Consider the following 27460-nt stretch of genomic DNA (forward strand, 5'->3'; position numbering starts at 1 on the left):
CGGTAACAGCTGGTTTTGGTACATAATTACATGTACCCTACATAGCAACCTGAAAAATGTATCTCCCTTAGGATATTTAGATAATGTATCTTAACAATACGCTGATACAATTAGTATATCAGGGACTGATCTGATCTTATTAGGGATTTTTTTTGTATAAAAGGTATTTTGTAGCGTTTATCTTAGTGACACACTTTATCATGTGTAATAAGGAATTAAGATCATTTACTCACTTTAGTCAGTCGTTTACTCGTAACATAGTAACAAACAGACAAACAGATACTTTATTATTTATATTAATAGTATGAGTGAGAAATTAAGATATTATTTTTTTATTTTTTATGTTGTATTAGATAAGCATGTAAATATTCACGCATACAGATCTATTTGCTATGTGATCTATTAGATATCAGTAATTTCGCCTATAGGGTATAGCATTAATATCTGTAAGTGACATTCATACTACAGAAATTATTTAAATATGTAGCTCATACGTGTTTTCGTTCAGTATGAGTATCAGAACATTTAGTAACAAATAATTTTTATTGTGTTTGAATACTAAAAAAATATTTACATATAATAAAAAAAAAAACATTTTCATATAATGTTATGATAACCAATAATCCTTACTCCCTTACTAATGTTATGAATGCGAAAGTAACTCTAACTCTCTGTCTGACTGTCTGTTTCACTTTTACGCCAAAACTACGAAATCGATCTAAATGAAATTCTGTACACAGTGTAGACTGTGAAAGGATAAATGCTACTTTTTAATGCGACAAAAAAAGGATTGTACGGAATTGAAAGGGCAGACAAAAGGTTGTATGGAAGTATCGTAATTTTTAAGACAAGAAGCTTGAAACTTTAATATGACAATCAATGTTTATATATACAATACTCTTAAAATGAAATAGGGATGTAATTTTGTATGAAATATCGTCATTTTTGAAGCTAGAACGGTGAAACTTTTTTCTTTGGCTTTTTTGGGTTACATCATTAAATATTTTTTTCTTTAATTTGGTCAAATATTTAAATTTTCTTAATGAATTAGTTCTTTCGGTAACTTGTTGTAAAGTGTCATCCGCTTCATTGGAGATATCAGTACATGCATGCATGTAGGAATTGTATTAGATATACCTAATACGACGTTTGGTTACGGTTTGATATCAGTTAGTCGCAGTTTATATTTACACGGGATATCAGGCTGTTCCATATTTCGAAGTATTGGTGATATAGATATTGTTTTGTTATTCAGTATTATATTAAACATATTCGATACCTTCTAAAAGCAATATTACACTTACTTTACATTTACTATCACTATGTGAATATTTAATATATTAAATGGGTACCATTACCATTGATGGCGTCGGTGGTCAAGTTGTTTAGCTCGTTGCTTTACTTGCGATGGTGTCGGGTTCATTTTCTCGTACGTTACAAACATTTGTATTCATTATTATGTTTGTTTGTATAGGTCTGGGTGTTTCCTATGTATATTATGTATGTATTTATAATAATACTAGCTGACCCAGCAAACGTTTTGTCATATAAGTTGAAAAATAGTGGTTGATGATTATGGATGGATAAATGATGGTAATGGGTGAAAATTTAGGGTTATTGGGTTTAAGGATATATTTTTCTTGCCACATTATAACAAAATAAAAATAAATTTGCCCAAAAAAAAATTGTAGGCGTGGACAACACTTATAGAATAGAATAGAATAGAAAATCATTTATTCAAATAAACTTACATTGAAGCACTTTTGAATAGTCATTACATTTTTTAATCTACAGCTCGTTCGGAAAGCTGTCTCATCACAAGAAGAACGAGCAAGAAACTTGCGTGTTGCTCTTTTAAATAATTTTATTATTACTTTACATTTTTAAGTTTAAGTGTGTGAATACAAACCACCAATTAGCACTAATTCTATTAAATACTCATTACTTATCACTTAGGGGTATGAAAAATAAATAGTAGCCGATTCTCAGACCTACTAAATATACATATATTATATCATAGAAATCGGTCAAGCCGTTTCGTATGACTAGCATTGTGACACGAGAATATTGTATATAATATGTATCTAACTATTCATATTAGTTATCTAGTACCCATAACATAGATTCTGCTTACTGTAGGACTAGTTAGCGCTAAATTGAAAACTGACAAATTTACACTAGTTAGTGTAAATTGTTCAGGGATATTATTATTATTGTTTAACTTCTAGATACCACGAATCTCGTAAGAAGACGGAAAAGAACAAAAGTTGTTATAACTCTATAAATTATTTAGGAAAATCCCGTTTGTTAGCCCTTAATAAACTTTCAGGGACTTCGATGATAAATGATGATTGAATGCTTAACCAATTACCCAGTCAACTCTATTTTTTCCTTCCTTTAAAAATGTTTAGAACGAAATCGCCCCGAAATTGCTAGATTGGGGCAATTAATAACAAGTTTTGGTTACCTAACAATTATTTGAAACAAGATGTTTGATTATTTGGGTCATTGAGATATTCGACCTATCTAGTCCCAAGCTCTCTTAGCTTGGGACTAGATAGCCCGAATATCTAATAACATGTATTCTGGGAACTAGACAACTTATGTAAATACATAGACACATTTTTTTAAGTATAAAATCTTATAAATTCAAATGCTTGTACCGTGCGAAGTATCGAACCTGCAACCGTCGGAAGTAAGCCGGTGTGTCAATCCGCTAGAACACCGATGAATATGATTATACAAAATGTGTGATTATAAAAATAAGTACTTCAATTTTCAAAATCAATACACTGGTATCAGCTTGAAGATTCTGCCTTTAAGATTGATAAACGAGATCTAAGTTTCCTATAATTAATTAACACTAAGTCTGTGTGATAAGGTCCGTATTTGTTTAATTTTTTTTTTAATAGCAAGTTAAGGAACAAGGATACAAATTTTCAATTGCTATATAGAAGGCAGTTTGTTAATTGATAATTTGTTTGTTACAGATGCCACGGCTGCAACAATCATAGTGACATGAGGTGTCGGACCAACGAACGTGTTACAAAAATGATAACATGATGAAATATGCTTCGAAACGGACAGTTTCATAAAGCACGGACTAAAGGCTATCCGAGCATGTGTGATCATGGTACCAGAATAAGTGAGCATAAGAAGAGTAAATTCAAAAGTCCTGCCCAAATAGTGTGTTTCAATTTATATTGCATTCTAATTGTGATTTGTTTATCTATACGAACTGCTAATTCTAATACCACAAACATGAATCGTCATTTCAGTGATAAAAGTGTCAAAGGTAGTGCTAATAAACGTCAAAGTGATTCGCCACACGATGATAATTATGATGATCATGACGCTAACGCAAACGGGAATGTAGATTACACTAAAGTCAATTTTGAACACAATCCGTATTATAATAGTGAAAGTTTTTTACATTTGAATAATAAGTTTTACAACAGTGAAAACAACGCGTACAGCAATTATGAAGATTACAAGAAATATTATTTGAATCCTTCAAATCCTCTACCTAAGTCTAATGTTAAATTTAAAATAAGTAGTCGAATAGTTCAAACTAAATATGGAAAATTACAGGGCATAGTTTTGGCTATGGACGAACACAGATATTTAAGTCCCCTGGAAGTTTTCCTAGGAGTTCCTTATGCTACACCTCCGGTTGGATCGAACAGGTAAAATATTTAAAATTATTTTAAATAAATACATTATGCCAATTAACAGTTTTACAAATGATATAATTCAAATAGCGTTAAAATATAATATTCCAAATTGTTGCGGCATCTTTGATAGGACTACTTGCAAGATATAACTAGAACAGATAGAACAGTTGACTAGAGACGAATACAACGTGTATGAAGACAGACTATAGAAATTTGAAAAATTATATTTTATCATCACATAAGACATTGCTTTTATTCATTATCAACGACAACCTTATCGGTCGTTCAAATTATATGCACAATAATTTATTTAAAATATTTACTAGCGTAAGTGATTTTGGTAACGGTAAATTAGAGGATACGGAGGCATGACCTGGTATTGTCAGTCCAGTGGAATTGCAAACCAAATCAAACTCTATCGCGCCAAATGAGTGATGGCGCGATAGAGTATATGTTGATGTGATTCTGCGGTGCTGCTCATGTAAGGGATAGTTACCATTTACCATCAGATGGCCCGTACGCTTGTTTGCCATTCCATTTACATAAAAAAAATTACCTTACACTTTTTGCTATATTTTCTATTGCAGCTCCGCTTTTATTAGTCATAGCGTGATGTCATATAGCATTTAAGCTTCCTGGATAAATGGATTATCCAACAGTAAAATAATTTTCAAAATCGGATCAGTAGATCCAGAGATTACCCCCTACAACCTCACAATCAAGTCTTAGCATTCCATGGCTTTACCATGGGTAGATCCAACGTGTGTAAGGCAATCTCTGAACCGTTCCCGGGATTTGTACCCTACCCCAGGTATTTAAGGTTTAAGAAGCCCCTTTTGCCGATATACGTGAATACTTATTTTCACCGTTCGTATTTCTCTTCCTGCTCCTTTACCTCTTTAAAATTTTAGATTAGAAGAATAATGATACGTCATAAATTGAGATATCTGCTTCTGCACCAGATATATAACTTTTTATACATTTTAGGTTCAGTCCTACTAGGACACCCTCGCCATGGGACGGTGTGAGAGTATCAGACAGGCCAGGTCCAGCTTGTCCTCAAAAATTACCAGATCTCAACGACGAAAGGACCATATTAGAAAAAATGCCTAAAGGCAGACTAGAGTATATGAAAAGACTGATGCCTTACCTTAAGAATCAAAGTGAAGATTGTTTGTATTTAAACATATTCGCTCCTTTACAAAGTAAGTACTACCTTTTTTTGAGATCAACTTTCTCTAGGAAAACCAGTTTATTTAGCATTTAATTAGATGAGACCAATAAGTCATGAAAAATAAGTGAAATCCATTTTAATGGAAATAAGGGAACGGTCCACTCGCCTGCGCAGGCGGGGCACCAGTGGAGGATGATAAGATGAGAATAAGGTCAGTTGGCTCTTCGCATACTACAGGGTGAGCCAAGCTACAGAGGCACCGGTAATATATTGCAGTATATCCAGAGGCCTCAGACAGATCAAAGAGAAACAGTGATTAAGAATCTCACATATCCCACTCGCTCCCCTGAAGGCTGAATTCCCTGAAGCTGGAGGCTGAATCTATGAAGATTTCTCCTTAAAAAAAGAAAGTCACTTAGCCCATCGTGGTGTACCAGGAATCACCTAAAATGGCCTCCTGCTACCAATTAGACTACTAGTCTATTCCACGTGGTTTATCATCATCTCATTTTATAAATATCTGTTAAGTTAAATAACGTCGAAAAGGTATATAAAAATATACAGACTTACAGACATTCACATTTTTAATATTATAATGTAATTGATGCATATGTATATGCTACATCAATTATTAATAAACTAATTTCTTTCATGGCGCATTCTTATTTTAAATCTATGATGTTTCAACACAAACGATATTGAATTTACTTTAATTAATTAATTTAATTTATTACTTATTTATTAGGATTTAAATACTTTTGTCTTAAATTATATTAATTTCTTTAAAACTTCGATTACGACTCAAGTATTCATGAAAGACTAAAATATAAAGAAGTAAGTACATTTATAAAATCAACGTCAATAATGAAGAACTTAAGTGTGATATTAAATTTTCTCTCTAGAGTTCTAATTACGAGACATTCTTAGAAATTAATTAGAAAATGTTTTAAGATAATAAATGTATTTATGTAATAAACTAATATTTGATTAAAGTCACATAACACTATTAGAGAATTAATTTTTAGTAAAAATTCAATTCAATTTCCAATTGCGAAATGTTTTTATATATAGTTAGTTATTATATCGACAACCTTGGTCTAGCACTACAAAGCTAGCAATAACAGAATCCTTAATCAAACTTCTGCAGTTTCAGAGACTATCCTGGTCGAACATCATGATGCTAAATTTTTATACAGAATTAGTAGCAAAATGTTATTGACGGCCTCGATGATTTAGTGGTTTGGCACATCGCTTTACTTCCGATGATGGCGGGTTGGATTCCTAGCACGATGCAAACATTTGTATTAATGAATATCATTATTTGTATTATATTTGTAGTATGTCTGGGTATTTTTTATTTTATATATTTATTTACAAAAAAAATATCTGCGTAATTATTTCTGTCTATTGTCTAGTGCTTATTATTTAAAGTCTGCTAATCTTTGGATTAGATGGCACTGTGTTAATTGTCCAAAGTTATTATTATTAGCGAAGTCAAGAGCCACATGAAATTATACAATTTCCCATAGGCCACAGAGCAAGCAAAGAGGACTCTTTGCTTGCTCTGTGGCCTATGGTATTTGAAAGTATTCCTTATTAAAACCTTCATAAGAATTGAGCAGTCACGTTTTAAATTTAGTATGACAATTCTAAATTTGGTATTTCAATTTGCAATCTGTTTATTAACGAAAATGGTTGAAATTCACTTGCACATTACCTGGCGTTTGACGTGGAATTATCTCATCAGCGTTCCTATTATTAGTAATCATCGAAATCCCTTTAAAACTGAGAAAGCTATCGCATAACATAAAAAATACGTTGGAATCGAGAAGTTTCCTTTGAAATAAATTGAAAATATACATAAAGAGGGTACCGTGTAACTGGCAAAGGAATTTCTTCTCAACGTTTATATTAGTTAATTACGTTCGCTGGCGTTCCTCAAGATATAATGATAATAGGCCATTTAAATTAGCAAACCAATTATTAAACCATCATCTAGACATTTATTTAGTACAGAGCCTTCAAAGCTTAATCGAAATGATCCTACAAAGATCAAAAGGAATGTTGTCTATAGACAAGTTTTCTGAACTTCTAAAGATGAAGTCACAAAATTGTACAATTGATTATTGTCATGGGCTAGAAAGGACGAGAAAGATTGACTGTTTATCTGATCATAACCATTAACTACATATATATGCGTATGTTTTTGTTTGCCGTTCAATCTATACATCTATACATATAAATAAAATTGGAGTGTCAGTTTATAGTATTGAAATAACCGTTTTTACTACGTGCATATGAATATAAATACGGTACATACACCAAAATAACATTTTTTTACAATTTTTGTCTACCTGTCTGTTTGGTCTGGCTAATCTCTGAAGTGGCTGGAATTTGACGGGACTTTTATTGGAAGCTAGCTGATGTAATAAGGAGTAATTAAGGCTACTTTTATTTGCACTTGCAGAAAAATAAAATTAAATACCACGCGGGCGAAATCGTAGGTACAGCTAGTATACAAATAAAAATAACTATTAAATTTTGAATATGTTATCAACACTGTCAAAATTTTTATAAATGTTTTGATTATAATCAAAAATTATTAGGAACAAAAAATACTTCATTATATTGGAAACTAGCTACTCGCCCCGGCTTCGCCCGGGGTGTACATGAAATATACATATAAAACCGCTTCGAAAGTTATAAAGATTTAAGCATACATAGGGACGGATAGACAGCGACAGCGACTTTGTTTTTAGACTATGTAATTATTAATAATTACTCAGGTTTCATTCTGTCTATTAAGCTGTATATTTTTGGTATTTTTCAAATTTCCTATTAATTTTTTAATAAAAAATGTTTAAATAATAGAAGTTTCCAACAACTCGATTCGACAGGATTCCAGTGCTCATCCGATTCTATGCATCGCTGAAAGTTTCGACTTGAATCGAGTGCATTCCCATATACGAGGAGCTAAGAAATCCGAGTTCAATCCTCAGAGCGTCGCGACGACTCGTTGAAAGGCAAAATTTTGCAGCCTTTAATATTAAATCGCCGTTGCTTCGGTCTTCCATTTTATAATCGAATATATAATTAAAACGATCCTTATCAGCCTTAGAATCTGCAATAAATATTTAATTTCCCCAATTAACTCGCGCCGGATGTTTAAAATTTAAATGGGAATTTGAGTTGAAGAAAAATTTACTACGATGTAATTGTAAATTCTTGGCATTACGATGGAATTATCTAATGATTTGAAGTTTGGTGTTCATTTGTTTTTTGGTATGGAAGAGCTGTTTATATTATTAAATTATTATTATATAACTCATTCTTCATTTTATATATTTAAATTCATCACGAATGCTATTTCTTTTTTTCAAGTGGCTCCACTGAAAATCAGCGCTGTGACATGCTGACACGCTTTTGCGAATTATTAGTTTTTAAGTTTTCTTTTTTACTCTGTACTCTTTTTTATGCTGAATAAATGATTATTATTATTATTATTATTATATATATATACATATATTCTAACTCCCTTTTTACAGGGGTAATATATTCAAACACGCGGGCCTTAGCCAAGCATGGATGAGTTATGTGATGAAGAAAGAAATTTTCTTACTATTCGGCATGTGTTTAGTATAACGGCTTTTTGTAATAGGTCTATTGTAGAGGAGGGGATTTGCAACGTGTCTAGGTGTTTGTTCAGACTTTTTGGTATAATTCCTGTGGATGACAAAACTATTATTTTTTTTTTTTTCTCAGCTTCTGCTGGTTCTCTCCACACTTACGGGCCGAAACCAAATAAGTGTAGAGTGTGTGTATGTGTGTGTGCACGTGTATGTATATGTGAGTGTGTGTATTATTATTATTATTATTATTATTAAGTTGTTTTTAAATTAAACTTCTCATTAAGTGTTTATTGCAACAACCTTTAAATTTTTAAATTACATAGGCGTGGAGTATCACCCTTTTATTATCTTATATGTGTCGCGTGATGAGCGGTGCTTCTCACTGGTCGATTATGTGATGCCGTCATCGACGCAACGTTTGACGTCGACCAGTGGTGGTTGATGATGGCGCCTGTGGGTTTGAGCATTATACTGCTCACAGTAGATTTGCTACTACTGTTTTAACATTTGGAATAAATTCTATTTGATTTTTTTATATGTATAGAACCATATTTGCTGTCTAGACTATATGAAATTAGTATTAACTTAAGTTTTTTACACTATAATAAAAACCCAGGACAATTAACACAACGCCATCTAGTCTCAAGCTAAGCTAAGCTATGGTTACTAGACACCTAATATAATACTTAACTATCTTATATATAAAATTCTCGTGTCACAGTTTTCGTTCCCATACTCCTCCGAAAGGGCTTGACCGATTCTCATGAAATTTTGTGAGCGTATTGAGTAAGTCTGAGAATCGGCCAACATCTATATTTCAGCCCCCTAAATGTTAGGGGTAGTCCACCCTAAATTTTTTTTTTATTTTAAGGCAAAACAACGTTTGCCGGGACAACTAGTATTTTTTTATAAATACATATATAATATACATATAAAACGATCAAATCAATCAAACGTACTCATGAATACAAGTATTTGCAGCGTGCGGGAAATCGAAACTGCAACTATCGGAAGTAAAGCGGTGTGCTAAACTGCTAGACTACTGAGGCTTTCTTATTTACTTTACTTTCTATATTAACACAGTTGATACATAACGTAATAACAAGTAGTAAAAGGAGTAATGAATTAGTAGTAGTTATCAATGAGTATTATTTACGTCTTTAAGTTTTTATATTTTATAATAATAATATTTACTAAATATTTTGTAATTAAAACTAATCTAAAATTAAACTATATTTCTTCAAAGTTAATTAAAATGCTTAAAAATCAACTTTAAGCATAACACTTCAGAGTTTTTTTCTAGTTATGCAGTTTATAATATGCAGTTAAGTGTGCAATATGTTGAAAAAGTTAAGATGAAGCAAAACATTCTACAATCAACTTTAGGGCTTATAGTTTTAGAGTTATTTTTAGTTATGCAGTCTACTGTTAAGAATGCGACATCTTTGTACAATTTAAGATAAAGCACTCTGGTGAAAATATTATTTGGCATGTAGGTAGATGTCATGACGTAGGCATCCGCTAAGAAAGGATTTTGATTAATTCTACCCCCAAGGGGATAAAATATGGGATGAAAGTTTGTATGAAACTTTGTAAATTTTAAACCGATCGGGCTGAGACTTTGCATCCATAAAGCTACTATGACGTAGGCATCCTCTAAGAAAGGATTTTGATAAATTCCAACCCTAAGGGGACAAATTAACGAAAGCGAAACCGCGTGCAAAAGCTGGTTTAAGATAAAGTGCTCTAGTCGAAATACTATTATTCTTGCACTTTCTACAACTACTAATGAAGTTTTACCGTTTACAGTGGACGAAACAAAATTAGCCCTGCCAGTGTTGGTCTACGTTCATGGCGAGAGTTACTCGTGGAGCTCTGGGAATCCTTACGACGGCAGTGTGCTATCTAGCTATACTGATTTGATTGTAGTTACATTGAATTTCAGACTTGGAGTACTGGGTGAGTGACTAAAATTATTTATATATTTACTTATTTACAGACAGCCTCGGTGGTCTAGTGGTTTAGCACACCGCTTTACTGTCCGATGGTCGTGGGTTCGATTCCTCGCACGGTACAAACATTTTTATTCATGAGTATGTTTGTTTGTATCGGTCTGGGTGTTTTCTAAGTATAATATGTATTTATTTACAAAAATAAATGTATCCATGTATTTATATCAGTTGTCTAGTACCCATAACACAAGCTCTGCTTAGCTTGGGACTAGATGGCGCTGTGTGAATTGTCCTGAAATATTATTATTATTTACGTCCTACCAAGCGAGCTTCGCAGTTTCCCAATACAGTTAGAAAGATTGTATACATATACACACACTTATACACACTACTTACTAATTATCATCGACTGCTTCTTCCTTATCCCATTTATTTGTAGTCAGCGTAATATATTTTTTTCTTCCATTCATCCCTGTTCGCAGTCATTTCGTTATATACTCCCTTCCTAACCATACCATCTTTCATACAGTCCATCCATCTCTTTTTCGGCCTTCCTCTGCCCTTATAACCATCCATATGTAACACCTTCCTTAAAATCTTATCTTCATTCCTACGCATTACATGCCCTTACGACGATAGACGATTACTCTTCAACCTCTCCGACACCGGCGCCACTTTCATACTTCCTCTAATGTATTAATTCTTTATCTTGTCCATTCTTGTCACACTACACATCCACCTCAACATTCGCATTTCAGTTGCACGCAGTCATTTTCATTCGTCGCCTTTACGGGCCAGCACTCTGAACCTTACAAGACAGCAAGCCGGACCATGGTCTTGTAACACAGTAGTTACTAATATATACATACTAGTTACACAAGGAAAACGAAAAAAAACAATCATAATTTTACATACTATGTATATTAATAATCTACTGCCATCTTACGAAACTCCAGCAAATTACAAGTAAATATGTCTAGATCTGGAAATCAACTATCTTTAACTTTAACTTTATAGCAATACTTTATAAAAATTATATCTAATTTCGTGTCAGTAGCAAACTAAACATGATTTTTTATGGATGATAATGAATGCGGGTGGCATTTCATTAACCTTCGCTAATGGTTTACGCTGGCGGGGCACTAGTGGAGGATGACAAGTTGAGTATGAGGTCAGGACAGCTAGTCCATCGTGGCAAATTCATCAGGAATTTAACGTGATGGTTTCCAGGGGAAACCGCTGACCTTAACCTGACATTACTAATAATCCCCTTATCTCAACTTGCAATAAGACATATTTGGTCGCTTGTTTGTTTATCATTAAACATCTGTTAAATTACATTCAGTAGTTTTAGTGGTTAAGCTGATGACGATGTGTGAATGGGGGAAGGGATTGTTAGTAATGGGGAACAGTAACCCCCCCATTCCTAACAATTTACTATGTTAGGTCGACCTCTCGCGGTCCCCACTGGAAACCATCGTGGTAAATTCTCGGTGGATTCGTCATGATAGGCTAACTTGCCTAACTTCATGCTCATCCTATCATCCTTCACTGGTGCTCCGCCAGCGTATACCTTTAGCGCAGACTGGTGTATCATTCCATTATTATCCATTTAAAAAAAATCGCTATGTGAATTGTTCTGAGATATTATTATACACTTTACGTCCAATTTAGTATAAACACATTAAAACAGATTCATTTTCATCCCGTAATTGTGTTATTGAACAATTTTGTGTAAAATACGGAAAACATAGCACTTACGTCGTTTCCTCATCGAAGAGAGAATGGAGCGCCGAATATCACATCTTTAATATGCTCCTATACTAGGGTAGCCAAGCCCAAATTTAAAAACCAGGATTGAAAGTTCAAATATCCAGGACTATCCAGTTTAAAAACAGAACGCAGTAATAGTGTTGCAATAGTTATATTAATATATAGTAAAATTAAAGTAATTAATACAATCAGATTTTTAATAAAAAGTATTTGATAAAACTATACTGTTGACAATCAGTATTAATTACTGAGGCGCGAATATTTAAAAAACTCAGGACGCCGACAAATAACTATTCAGGACTTCCCAGGACACTTCAAAAACTAGGACATGTCCTGGGAAAATAGGACGGTTGGCAACTCTATCCTATACCACCCCTCCTAGCTTTAATGACACACGCGCGCCAAGAATTCATATACATGTAACATTTACCTTCAGTCGAGATTCTGATAGGCTTTTTAAACACTTCATTCTTCTTGAAATTGATCATTTTGTATTCGATAACGTTTCGTGAAATTGTTTCGGTGCTCGTCTTTTCATTTAAATTTCTATGTAATGAGAGATATCTGTATGAATATACCCCACTAGAAAGTAGATTTTTTTCGCACGACAAAAAAATATATTTAATAAAGTGTAATAAGTACAGTGATCAGGTGTGTTCAGCTTCGCTAGCGTAGAATAAGTCTATGTTACTCGTTGATAATATAACTTAGTATGAACTTAATGAATTTTATTCAGTTAAGCGTTTTTGAGGTTATTCATGACAAAAAAAATGTAGAAAAATATCTGAACGGTTTAAAAAGCCCCTCTCCGAGTCTGTGTATGTTTTATAATGTCGCCTATGAAGAAAAAGCCTATTCTAATCGTTGATAATATAACTTAGTATGGATTAAAGAATTTTTAATCAATCAAGCGTTTTTGAGTTTAATAATGAAAATAAAAATGTAGAAAAATATCGGAACGGTTTAAAAAGTCCCCCTCCGAGTTTGTATCCGTTATATAATATCGCCTGCATAGAATAAGTCTATTCTAATCGTTGATAATATAACTTAGTATGGATTAAAGAATTTTTAATCAATCAAGCGTTTTTGAGTTTAATAATGACAAAAAAAATGTAGAAATATATCTGAACGGTTTAAAAATGTCCCACTCTGTGTTTGTATCTGTTATATAATATCGCCTGCATAGAATAAGTCTATTCTAATCGTTGATAATATAACTTAGTATGGATTAAAGAATTTTTAATCAATCAAGCGTTTTTGAGTTTAATAATGAAAATAAAAATGTAGAAAAATATCGGAACGGTTTAAAAAGTCCCCCTCCGAGTTTGTATCCGTTATATAATATCGCCTGCATAGAATAAGTCTATTCTAATCGTTGATAATATAACTTAGTATGGATTAAAGAATTTTTAATCAATCAAGCGTTTTTGAGTTTAATAATGACAAAAAAAATGTAGGAAAATATCTGAACGGTTTAAAAATGTCCCACTCTGTGTTTGTATCTGTTATATAATATCGCTTGCATAGAATAAGTCTATTCTAATAGTTGATAATATAACTTAGTATGGATTAAAGAATTTTTAATCAATCAAGCGTTTTTGAGTTTAATAATGACAAAAAAAATGTAGAAAAAAATCCGAACGGTTTAAAAAGTCCCCCTCCGAGTTTGTATCTGTTATATAATATCGCCTATGCAGTAAAAGACTATTCTAATCGTTGATAATATAACTTAGTATGGATTAAAGAATGTTTAATCAATCAAGCGTTTTTGAGTTTAATAATGACAAAAAAAATGTAGAAAAATATCTGAACGGTTTAAAAAGTCCCCCTCCGAGTTTGTATCTGTTATATAATATCGCCTGCATAGAATAAGTCTATTCTAATAGTTGATAATATAACTTAGTATGGATTAAATAATTTTTAATCAATCAAGCGTTTTTGAGTTTAATAATGAAAATAAAAATGTAGAAAAATATCGGAACGGTTTAAAAAGTCCCCCTACGAGTTTGTGTCTGTTATATAATATCGCCTGCATAGAATAAGTCTATTCTAATCGTTGATAATATAACTTAGTATGGATTAAAGAATTTTTAATCAATCAAGCGTTTTTGAGTTTAATAACGACAATAAAAAATGTAGAAAAATATCTGAACGGTTTAAAAAGTCCCCCTCCGAGTCTGTGTATGTTTTATAATATCAACTGCGTAGTATAGGCATATTCTAATCATTGATAATATAACTTAGTATGGATTAAAGAATTTTTAATCAATCAAGCGTTTTTGAGTTTAATAATGACAAAAAAAAATGTAGAAAAATATCTGAACGGTTTAAAAAGTCCCCCTCCGAGTTTGTATCTGTTATATAATATCACCTGCATAGAATAAGTCTATTCTAATCGTTGATAATATAACTTAGTATGGATTAAAGAATTTTTAATCAATCAAGCGTTTTTAAGTTTAATAATGACAAAAAAAATGTAGAAAAATATCGGAACGGTTTAAAAAGTCCCCCTCCGAGTTTGTATCTGTTATATAATATCGCCTGCATAGAATAAGTCTATTCTAATCGTTGATAATATAACTTAGTATGGATTAAAGAATTTTTAATCAATCAAGCATTTTTGAGTTTGATAATGACAAAAAAAAATATAGATAAATATCTGAACAGTTTAAAAAAGTGCCCCTCTGTGTTTGTATCTGTTATATAATATCGCCTGCATAGAATAAGTCTATTCTAATCGTTGATAATATAACTTAGTATGGATTAAAGAATTTTTAATCAATCAAGCGTTTTTGAGTTTAATAATGACAAAAAAAATGTAGAAAAATATCTGAACGGTTTAAAAAGTCCCCCTCCGAGTTTGTATCCTTTATATAATATCGCCTGCATAGAATAAGTCTATTCTAATCGTTGATAATATAACTTAGTATGGATTAAAGAATTTTTAATCAATCAAGCGTTTTTGAGTTTAAAAATGACAAAAAAAATGTAGAAAAATATCTGAACGGTTTAAAAAAGTCCCCTTCTGTGTTTGTGTGTGTTTTTTTAATATGTATAGATTTATATTAAGCCCATACCGCAAATAAAAGATACAAAACTCTTTGAGTAAATAAGGGACGGCGAAACGTTCGGAGTTTACTAAAGGGCTCGCCTTTTTCGGTAGATTCTGTTTAATTTAAATTACGGAATTAAAAAGATGTCGAAACTCCAAATCGGATGTCTTTTTTTATTCCACGAAATACTTTGAATGTCAACGACATGGTCTCGAAACTTGGGTACGACTAAAATACAAAATAAAATCCGGTTTTATAGAAATTCACAAAGTGCGGCATGTTAAACGGGACCTACATCTGGTATCGTAAAAGTTTTAAAAACATTTCATTTAATGAACGCAGTTTATTTTTATTTAAATAACCGTCGTGGCCTTGTAGTTATACCAAAAGGTAGTGAGTTCGAATCTGGTCGATACCATAAAACTTTGGTTGGAAATTCACGTTTTAGACTTCCAGTGATGGTAACACGTACAATAAACAATTTCAATACAACGTCGCTTGAGACAAGAGCGTATAATTTTTTTGTTATATAATATATTATAAATTTTATCTTAATAATATAAAGTTTATTAGTTTTGATGTTTGTTACTCTTTCACGCAAAAGCTACTGAACGGATTTTGGTGAAACTTTCCAGTATATAATATATGTAGGTTATGCACCAGAATAACATGGGCTATATTTTTTATTGAAATTTAACGCGGGTGCACAGCTAGTCATTATCGTTATCATTAAATAGTATAAAATAAGGTCGGTGTCACTGTCTGTCCCTATGTATGTCAAATCTTTAAAACTACGCAACGGATTTTGAAGCGGTTTTTAATAGATAGAGTGATTCAAGAGGAAGGTTTATATGTATAATACATGTACACCCAGGCGAAGCCACTGGGCGAGCAACTAGTATATAATAAAATCCCTTTTTATCTTACATACAAATTAATAATTATATCTATATATAGATTACAAACAGAAAAAAAGTTAAAATTGTTTAAAAATACTACTACTTATATACATAATAAATACAATATATTTTCTGAGTCACTCTATTGTATAGGGAAGGATTACTGCGTATCCTAAAGCACAGAATTTCAGGGAGCAAATTTTTACCTTATGTTTTAAGGATATATACATATATATTACTAGCTGTTCCCGCGACTTCGTCCGCGTGGAATTTAACTTTATTTTCTAAAATAAAAATAGTCTAAGTTACTCCTAATTACATTAGCTACCTGCCAAAGAAGGTCCCTTCAAAATCGGTCCAGCCATTTCAGAGATTACCTGGAACAAACAGACCGACAGACAGAAAGACAAAAATTGTAAAGAATGTCATTTTAGTGTATGTACCGTATTTACATTCATATGCATGTAATAAAAACGGTTATTTCAATATTACAAACAGACACTCGAAATTTTATTTATATGCATAGATACCATAAATAAATAAAGAATATACACCAAAATGTGGGTATATCAAATGCATTCATAACTACATCGATTCTAATAGTGCCTAATAGTACCTAGACCCGTCAGGGACTACCTGACGGGTTTAGGTAGCGAACTTTGAAAAAGGGCGAGCACAATAGATCTATGTAGGTCGCAGTGCTACAGGTGCTACAATATCTGACAATAGCCCAAACAACCCAATAAAAAAAATAAAGAAAAATAGTGCCTCTGACTACCCCTTCTGGGTGTCGTAGTAACAGAAGAGAATAGAATTTTTTTTATTCAAATAAACTTAATTTAAGTACTTTTGAATAGCCATCACATTTTTTTTTTAATCTACCGCCCATTTGGAAAGCTGCGTCATCACAAGAAGAAGGAGCAAGAAACTTGCGTGTTGCTAAAGTATATTTTTTACAACATATTGTAAAAGAACTATGTAAATTTAGGTAAACATACAGAGGGATGTACTTTCTTCCATTTCTACGTTCAAATGGAATGCACTCCATGAATTAAAGTTGTCTCTTGGGAGAAACCCGCTCGATTCGTACTCGAAACACAAATGAGAAATAAATTGAAATTCAAATGCTTTGTGTATATTACAGCAGAGTGTACAGTGCTGTCTGTTTTTGTGAATAATAAATAAGATGTATTTAGAATTTATAACCATAGAAAGTAAATATAAATATTGATATTGTAATATATTGTAATTTTCTGTATCAACAGCCCTAAAATCAATAATAAAAATCAACAAACATTTTGTTCTTAATTCAAATATGTAATTTTCTGTATCAACAGCCCTAAAATCAATAATAAAAATCAACAAACATTTTGTTCTTAATTCAAATATGTATTTTGGCAGTTAATTGATATTGATTTTTGGCATCACGCTGACACTAAAATTTATTAAAACATCGCTAATTTGAAGAATTTAGTTAATTATCAACCATTTCGTTCTTAATTCAAATTTGTATACCGAAGACAATGGCTGTATGGGCTGAGTCTTTTTGCCTTTTCCTAAGGTAGGAAAACACGTACCAAAAAAAATATAACTGTCAAAATACAGACTTGAATAAAGAAATAAATGGTTGATGTACGAGTATGTACTCGTAGTTGAGGAATAATCCACTTAGCGAGTAATTACTGCGTTGTAATTACTCATACATACAAGACACGAACCAGATTATCTGACAATTATCTAAAAAAATGACTTTAATCCTGACACATTAAAGTCTATTTGATATAAAAATAGGAAATATTTTTTTGATATTGTATTATCATGAAAATATCCCCTAATTAAAACAAACAAAACTATAAAATCTTACCAAAAATTCTTCTAATGTATGGGATTAGAAGAATTTTTGGTAAGATTTTATAGTTGATTTCAAAATTCGAAGGTCATAAAAAAGCCGAAAATTCTTATACTATTTTATCACCAACCCCTATTTCTAATACCAATTTTATTTATAAGGCAATAATATATTTATAAGGCAATAATATAAAGGCAAAGTTTGCCGGCTCACCTAGTAGAATATAAAATTGTAATATTCTCTTCGCAGGTTTTTTAAATGCAAACCCGACACCTCATTTGAAGGCTCGTGTTGCCAATTATGGGCTGATGGATCAGATTGCAGCATTACACTGGGTACAGCAGAACATTGCGCTGTTTGGAGGCGATCCAACTAATATAACACTAATGGGACACGGATCTGGAGCCGCCTGTATTAACTTTCTTATGATATCACCTACCGTTATGCCTGGTAAGAAATTGCATTTACGACTTTTAAATTAATAATAATTAAACATCATTTAATAATAATAATAATAATAAAGACATTTATTCAGCATTACAGTATTCTTAGATGCTATCTATCTTATATACTATACAACTTAAAAGCTAAAAGCTAAAACATACTAGTAACGTTGAATGTGACTCCCACTCAGCATTTATACTGCAGTATATATATACCACAGTGCTGATTTTCAGTGGGGCCACCACACACGAGAGAGACGTAAAGATTACTAAAGAAAATAAAACGTTAAAATTAAGACCATTTTATAAATAGGTATGAAAATGTATGTAAAGATAAATGCAATTTTAATTAATGTATTTATCATTATCATTTATCATTGAATAGAATAGAATAAAAAATCTTTTATTAAAATAAACTTATTTTAAGCACATTTGAATAGTCACAAATATCCTTCTTTTAATATATCGCCCATTCGGAAAGCTACTACTCGTATGTGATGAGCACATCGTCGTAACTTTACATTTTGAAAAATGAAATGTGTTAGTACAAACTACCAGCTAGCACTAATTTATTAGGGTCAAATATTAAATATTAAATTACATCAGTCGTAGTTATTAGAGCAGACCAGTTGCACTCGTTCACGAATATCACGAATGAGTCAGCCATCACTGCGCTTGGCCATATTTTAGGGTAATTGAAAAATAAAAGAAATAAGATCATGATTAAAGCAAAAAAAAGTTTATTTATTTTGAAATAACTAGAAAATACATAGAAAAATCTACTTATCCACAATTTTTTAATGTATTAGATATTTATTCTACATATGTCATGCCTTCGTAAATACATACATATACTCAAACGATGATCGTTTACGATGTATGAGAATGTATTTGTGTGCAAAGTTATTTATATAATACATAAATAAAAATTCTTCTTCATGTATTTTAGTAAATTCAAATTCCAATTCAAAAATAATTTATTCATTAGGTAGGACATTTTAGCCGCTTATGAATGCAATTATATTTACATTATAATTTTTAACCAACCGTCTAGTTCAATATATAGATCCAATTGAAAAGAACTGGCAAGAAACTCAATTGAATTACTTTTACCTTTTTCTTAAAAAAGCCAGTTTATTTACAATCTATAGGTATATACATAGGTGTTTAACATTAAATGAATATTCCGTTTATATTTAATTCTAAATGTATGTATAGGATTTTTTAAAGTAAATTTATAAAATATGAAATTTTATTTAATATAGTTACAATAACTCGTGTCATTATTAATGAAAATGTATTGTTTCAGGTTTATTTCACAGAGCAATATTATTATCAGGTTCAGCTTTAAGTTCCTGGGCTATAGTAGACGATCCTGTATACTATTCTTTAAAATTGGCTAAACAAATGAACTGTAGTATACCGGAAGACCTTACGAAAGACCACGAGGTCATAGTGGACTGTCTTAGAGAGGTGTCTATAGAAGAATTGTTATCAGTAGACATATCACCTCCCAATTTTTTGACAGCATTCGGTCCTTCAGTAGACGGTGTTGTTATAAAGACAGATTTCGCAAAAGACTTTCTGACTTTGTACTCCACGGGTGATTTTCCTAGTTTCGGACCATTGAATAATATGAATGCTAACATGAATGTACATAAGAAGAGAAGTGATAGTGGTAGAAGATTGTTCCAGAATAAATATGATTTGTTGTTTGGAGTTGTGACCAGTGAAGCGCTATGGAAATTCTCAGCTCACGATGTCCAAAATGGAATAGAGCCTGATAGAAGAGATCGAATGTTAAGGTATTATTATTGATAATAAATTCATGTAAGTCTTACTAATATTATAAACGTAAAAGTTTGTAAGTATGTATGCATAGACCCTCTAGGATGAATATTTGTTACCCTTTCGCGCAGAAACTACTGAACGGATTTTGATGAAAATTTTCAGTAATATAGCTTATACAACTGAATGATATATATGCTATAATTTATAAATATAGTATGTTAATTGGGCCAATATATAATAATAATAATAATAATGTCAGGACAATTCACACAGCGCCATCTAGACCCAAGTTAAGCTAGCTAAAGCTTGTATTATGGGTACTAGACAACTGATACAAATACATAGATAATTTTTTTTCGTAAATACATATATATTATACATAGAAAATACCCAGACCGATACAAACAATCATACTCGTGAATACAAATGTTCGTGTCGTGCGAGGAATCGAATCCGCGACAACCGGATGTAAAGCGGTGTGCTAGACCGATAGACCACCGAGGTCGTCAAATATAAGGAACAATATTTTGTAAGTATGATGCAGGCGAAGTTGCGCATGTCAACTAGTAATAATTAATAATAAAAATTCACATAACATCATCTAGTCCCAAGCTAAGCAGAGCTTGTGGTGTGGGTACTAGACAACCGATATATATACTTAAATATTTTTTGTACATACATAATGTATAGAGAAAACACCCAAATCAATACAAACAATCATATTTATGAACACAAATGTTTGTATTGTGTGAGGAATCGAACCATTGGAAGTAAGGCAGTGTGCTAAACCGCTAAACCACAGAGGCGTCTTATATATAAGACGATAGAGATATATATAAATATATTATAATATATAATAGTAGTATTATCACAGTTTTTTGCTAATATTGCCCTACAGCGCTTTCTGTTTCTATCTAAAGGTTAGGTAGTGAAGAATGTCATATGAAATTAAGCTCGCCTTTTGTACACATTTTAGTGTAAAGAATAAAAAAAATATAGTTTATAAAATATTTTTATTTAATTATTACTGGATATATATTGCGTTTAAAATTAAATTCAAATTATACATATAGTAACTTTTGTTGAGTTTATTATTTAATTATGTAGAATTTAAAAAACAAAATTATGAATTCCAATTTAATTATATTACTAAGAATCAATTCAAAATTTATTTACATATACATACATACACATATATGTAAGATATATAGTCTGAGAGAATATCTCTATAAATTATAATTTACTAACAAAGTTTATAAGTTCTTTACTGTAAGAAAGTATCTATTTCATCTTATAAACTGTACTGTATAAGATGAAATCCGACATAAATAAACATATAGACAGACATATAGATATATACATTTCCTAAAAAAGTTGTCACTATGAGCAATAGTATTTATCTTATAAGTAACTCTGAGTAATAGTAATTTATATGTTACAGACAAATTGTACAACATATAAAAGAATATAATAACATGTAATTAAATAAAAAAATGTAGAAAAGTTTTTTTAATAATAGTAAGGCCAAGTTCATTTTATTAGGCCCGAGCATTTGCTGTTGTGAGAGTAAATATTTGAAATTGAGTTTCCTTAGAGGACTTGGCAGTAATTAAATTTCGTAACCTGAGGCTCTGTATGAGAGCTCCTAAAAAGTTTCACAATCATCTAATAATAATATATTTTTACGATTAATAAAAATTAGTAAAGTATGTACTGTGGACTTAAAAAGAGTATCATGGTTTAGTGACTTAGACTCGGATATTTTGAGTTCAATTCTGACCGAAATAAAAATTAATAAAATTTATTTGCAAACCGAAATTATCAGTTACTTTTATAGCTTCAAAAAAGTATTACAATCACTTGTTTATCATTATTATTATTTCATTTATTTCGGATATATATCCATATTATGTTAGTAAACAGCTTATAAACTCTGTTAGTAAATTACAATTTATGTTCTTTCCATTCATATATTTATATCTTTGTCCACGTCCAGAAGCCCTGGGTCCGCAGCAGTGCAGCGATATCAAGTGCCCCTGAAGTGGACAATCAGACATATTGGATATGGTGTTTAGGAGGCTGTTTGCGCTCCCCCGAATTCTATACACATCAGTGATGCAGTTCTATTTCGCATTATGACTTCAGAACCATCCGCGCTGCTGCAAACATCTCTGATGCGCTACAGAACCGAGGGAGCCCAAACAACATCCTAAACCCATTATATTGTACGCGAAGAACGTTGTATACCCTCTGCGTATATCTAACCCACAGGCTGCACTATAACGACTGACTATACGCTTAAATATAACTTAATAATAATATATTATTGTGATTATAAAAATTATTAAAAAATGTGCTGATAGGACTTCAAAATGTATTGTGGTTTAGTGATTTACTACAATCAGTTAGAGACATTTAGTTTTGAGTTCAATATTGACCAACAATAAAAAAAAAAATTTAAATGTTTTGTTTGTAAACTGAAGTTAACAGATATATTATTATAATAGTAAAAAATCAAGGACTGTAAGAGAACGTTATGACTTAATAATTTACTACACTTAGATTTAGAAGAACATATGTTCCGAATTGTCTAAAATAGCATTGGTGTATAAATATATATTTCTGACTTACTCTTTGGTTATAGAAGAAACAGCGATGACAAACAAAAATCAATGATTTATTGAATTACGTGGTATATACTCGACCTCTGTGAGTTTTTTTTGGGGAATATAATGAAATGCTGCACCCGACTGCGCTAACGGTTTACGCTGGCGGGGCACCAGTTGAGGATGATAAGATGATGTATGAGGTCAGGTGGCCCATCGTGACAAATTCACTAGGAATTCATCACGATGGTTTCCAGGAGGAATCGCATGGAGGTCGACCTAACATGGTACATTGCTAGCAATGAGGGTTACTAGTTCCCATTACTAACAAGCCCCTTCCCCCCAACCTCTGTGAGTTGTAGTGTGGTCGTCAAACACAACCCAAGGCCCAAATCTAGGAAGATAAGCTATATCTGAACACTATTAATTGCCTTATGATGCCTCGTTAGGTGAAACACGTATCAGAACAAGGATGAAAATCCAATGCGGTCGGAATTTGATCACTGTTAGGGAAGGTCATAACGCTTCGGTGCGGTGGTCAGGTTTCCGCACTGAATATTTTTGATCTCACACATGCTAATGGTACCGGAATTAAACAAAATAATATAAATACATTTATTAATAAAGTTAATAAACACCTGGCTGAATGTGGTTTAGTGTTGTATTTATCACAACGCGATCAACTGCCTATGACAATGCCTCTGTCTACCCTCCTCGGGATGACAATCTTGAAGATGTATATTATTATTATTAGATGGCCTTAGTGATCTAACTGTATAGGACACCGCTTTCGACACGGGTTCGATTCCTCGTACGGTACATACTTATATTCATGAGTATGATTGTAATTGCTTGTATCGGTCTCGGTGTTTTCTATGTATATTATCTATGAATTTACAAAAACAAATATATCTAAGTATGTATATTAGTTGTCTAGTACCCATAACACGAGCTCTGCTGACCGTGGGACTAGATGGCGTTGTGTTAATTGTCTAGGGTTATTATATATTATATATATACATATATCTATTCAAATAAGGATATTATATTTCAGGACGTACGTCAGGAATTCCTATACATACCATTTGAGTGAGATATTCTATACGATAGTGAACGAGTACACAGATTGGGAAAGAACGGTAGAGGTTTGTTTTAATTATAAACTAGAATAAGTTTGTAATACTCGTGAACTAGAGCTTGTGGGAACCGGTCTGTTCGGTATAGAGCCTCTCTCTTCCTATGTATCCCAGATGGTAGTGGGGTCAGCTTTCCTTGTTTTTCTCCGCCACTTTTCCCAGACATCGTCTTCAGAAACCTCGCACTCCACCATATCTCCAGTAATTACATCTTCCCATCCCTTCCTTGGTCTACCTGTTCGGTATAGAGTCACTGATTAAATTATTTCCTTTTAACAAAAATGTAATAGCTTATGCTGGTGGTCACTACATTCTCTCTAATTTAATTTAAAAATGATTCTGTATTTTTGTAATCATGTACCAGCTCATTTGAAAAGAATATGAGCTGAGTTTCTTGTTCTTATTAGCTCGAAAGATCTTCGAACTGACGATAGATTTGACATATCATTAGAGAGTATGAGACCTATATGAATAATGATATTTTATTCGATTTGATATCAGATTAAAGCCAATGATTAAATTATTTCCTTGACAAACATACATTAACATATGCTGTTAATCACTACATTTTCTCTAATTAAATTTTAAAACGGATTTGTATTTTTGTAATCATGTACAAGCTCATTTGAATAGAATATGAGCTGAGTTTCTTGTCAGTTCTTCTTAGCTCGAAAGATCTTCGAACTGACGGTAGATTTGACATATCATAAGAGAGTAAGAGACCTATATGAATAATGATATTCAATTTGATATCAAATTAAAGCCAATGATTAAATTATTTCCTTGACAAAAATTTATTAGCATATGCTGTTAATCACTACATTCTCTCTAAATAAATTTTAAAATGGATTTGTATTTTTGTAATCATTTACAAGCTCATTTGAATACAATATGAGCTGAGTTCTTGACAGTTTTTATTAGCTCGAAAGCACTCGTAACTGACGGTGGATTTGACATATCATAAGAGTAAGAGACCTATATGAATAAATTAAATATTCAAATATATTTGTTGTTTTTATGTAACTATATTTATCACTTAACATAAGAAGACTTATACTTATTATTAACTATTCAAAGACGTCTATGTGAGTGCTCTATTTCATCCATTTCAGTCAGCCGTAGTCTTTTTAATGATGTGTTTTGGTAAAATGGTGAGATAAGGGGGTAAATCATAAGTTACGGAGTATTTCATGTTAGTCCAGTTAAATATTTAGATCAACAAAGTGTTCAAAATTAACATAAAAAATCTTAAAATATTTATTGTATTTAATATTGGATTTAATTCTAAATTATTTACACAAGACTTATTTCAATTTAGCATTTATATATCTATTGTATAATAAGCTATTATGGGGCTTAATAGCATTAAAAACAAAGGGTTTGGATATTCTCTTTCAGTTAATATAATCCTCTGTAAGCGGGAAAAATATAAACATAAAAATTCTCCAAAATTTAATTTACGAAAATGTACATGTCATTTTGGAGATGATTCTAAAATAAACATTTGCCTAACAATATATATATTAATGAATTTGTTTTGTGGCAAGGAAAAGTGTGATATAAATCAAATTTGTGACCTCTGCTTATTCGAAAGCATTTATTGCAACAACAATTGTATTTTAAAATTACATACGGCTGTTGCAACTTTTTATATTGCAACACTAAAATAAAATTTATATTTTATGGAATATGGCAACATTTTCTCTTCTTCTCGCCGCTACATCGGAGATAATACAGTGCTGTGAACAAATTTTGGATTTTAATTAAAATATCACCATCTCATCAAGCCAGCTTCCTTCAAAGCACCCATAAAATTCCGCTGCTGCTCATGGTCCTTCGAGCCGGTCTAGTTATACTATAGACTACTCTCATCTGTTGGCCGCAGCTAGCCTTTACAGCTCTGAGGGCACCGCTAGAAGTTCGAACCTCGGCTCAGGCCATCATAATTTTGATCCCGAGGATCGATCGGAGGGACTGGTCGATGGTGTGATGTCGTCATCAACGAACGTTTGGCGTCAACCAGTGGATGATGCGGAGAGTGCCTGTCAAATTCTTTTAGCTTTGCCAACTGGTTAAGTAACTAAGTAAGAGCAAACCAGTCGTAGTGATTAGAGCGAACTAGTCCCAACAAGCAGCAATCGTTCACGAGTATGACGTATGAGGCAGCCATCACTGCGCTCGACCATATTTTAAGGAGCCCAATGATATAACAGTTGTAATGTATTTGCGCCTACAATATCTGTTTATGTATATTATATGCGACCAGAAACAGTAGGCTTTGTCTGTTATCTCAAGTTAGCATAATCCTTTCTTACAGAATCCGATAAACACAAGAGATGCGACCGTCGCCGCATTATCGGATGCTCAGTATGTAGCGCCGTTGGTACAAAGTGGGGACTTATTGAGCGGAGGGCCTAAGCCAGTATTCACTGACGAAGATGGACCGCGGAGACCTACTAAGACTTTCTTTTATGTATTCGATTACCAAACGAAAGATGGATTTTATCCTCAAGTAAGTTGTGGGTTGGTTTTGCATAATTTTTAGATTGTATAGGTACATAATTTCCACGATTTTATCCGCGTGGAATTTAACTTTATTTTTCTAAAATAAAAGTAGCCTAAGTTACTCCTTATTACATCAGCTACCTTCCAAAAATAGTCTCGTCAAAATCGGTCCACCCATTTCAGAGATTAGCCGGTACAAACTGACAGACAGACAAAAATTTTAAAACATGTTATTTTGGTGTATGTACCGTATTTATATTCATATGCATATAGTAAAAAACGGTTATTTCAATATTACAAACAGACACTACAATGTTATTTAGATATATACTCATGTTTGTATACATTAAATGAGTGTATATACTAAAGAACACATTTGAATATTTCATATATAAATATTATGAAATTCTGAATAAGGAAAATTTGTAGTATCTCAACTCAAAATCAATACTAATAGTATATACAAGTTATGTATATAGTTATATAGTTATTATTTTTTTCGGTTTTTGTACAAATTTGTGTACATAACTATACAGTACTAAATTAATATATAACATGTATGTCAACAAACTCTATGGTGTAACGGCTTATCATACCAATTTACTTCCGATTATATATTCATAATTTCCGAACCGATTTTGATGATTTTCTGTAAGTTAAAATTAGTTTTTTTATGAAAATAACATTTTTTATATTAGGCCCTTCTATTAGTTGTTTTGTCAAACTATTCTAATGCTGTTAGCCGCAGCTGGCCTTTGTAGCTTCTCCGAATGGTAGCGAGTGCAATTAGCACTCCAAACCCGCTGAAGGACTTATGGAGCGGCTGAAGGCCAACTTCTGCCTGACGGATGTAACTTTAGTCTGAGGCACACTAGGGGTTCGAATACTCGATCATAATTTTGATCCCCGTTGGAATTGTACGGAAATCGATCGGAGAGATTGGAATACTATATTTACACGGACAGTGCGGTTTCAA

At 32.1% G+C, this 27460-nt stretch overlaps 1 protein-coding gene across 2 annotated transcripts in view; it reads left to right on the top strand.

Moving 5' to 3' along the window:
* Positions 1–3000: 3000 nt before the first annotated feature.
* Positions 3001–27460, top strand: part of LOC131844611 (neuroligin-4, Y-linked-like) — a 30664-nt gene continuing 6204 nt past the window's right edge. Inside the window, exons 1-7 of one of the 2 annotated variants that reach the window (XM_059193547.1) lie at positions 3001–3686; positions 4662–4879; positions 10287–10436; positions 18253–18453; positions 19756–20251; positions 23898–23988; positions 26297–26491. In XM_059193547.1, the coding sequence (XP_059049530.1) occupies positions 3070–3686; positions 4662–4879; positions 10287–10436; positions 18253–18453; positions 19756–20251; positions 23898–23988; positions 26297–26491 (1968 nt within the window). In that variant the 5' untranslated portion in view covers positions 3001–3069. The remainder of the gene's footprint in view (positions 3687–4661; positions 4880–10286; positions 10437–18252; positions 18454–19755; positions 20252–23897; positions 23989–26296; positions 26492–27460) is intronic. The other variant, XM_059193545.1, reaches the window with a different exon arrangement.

Source organism: Achroia grisella, unplaced genomic scaffold, assembly GCF_030625045.1.
Source record: "Achroia grisella isolate CSIRO2021 unplaced genomic scaffold, CSIRO_AGI_Agris_v1 utg402, whole genome shotgun sequence".
NCBI classification, from domain to species: domain Eukaryota; kingdom Metazoa; phylum Arthropoda; class Insecta; order Lepidoptera; family Pyralidae; genus Achroia; species Achroia grisella.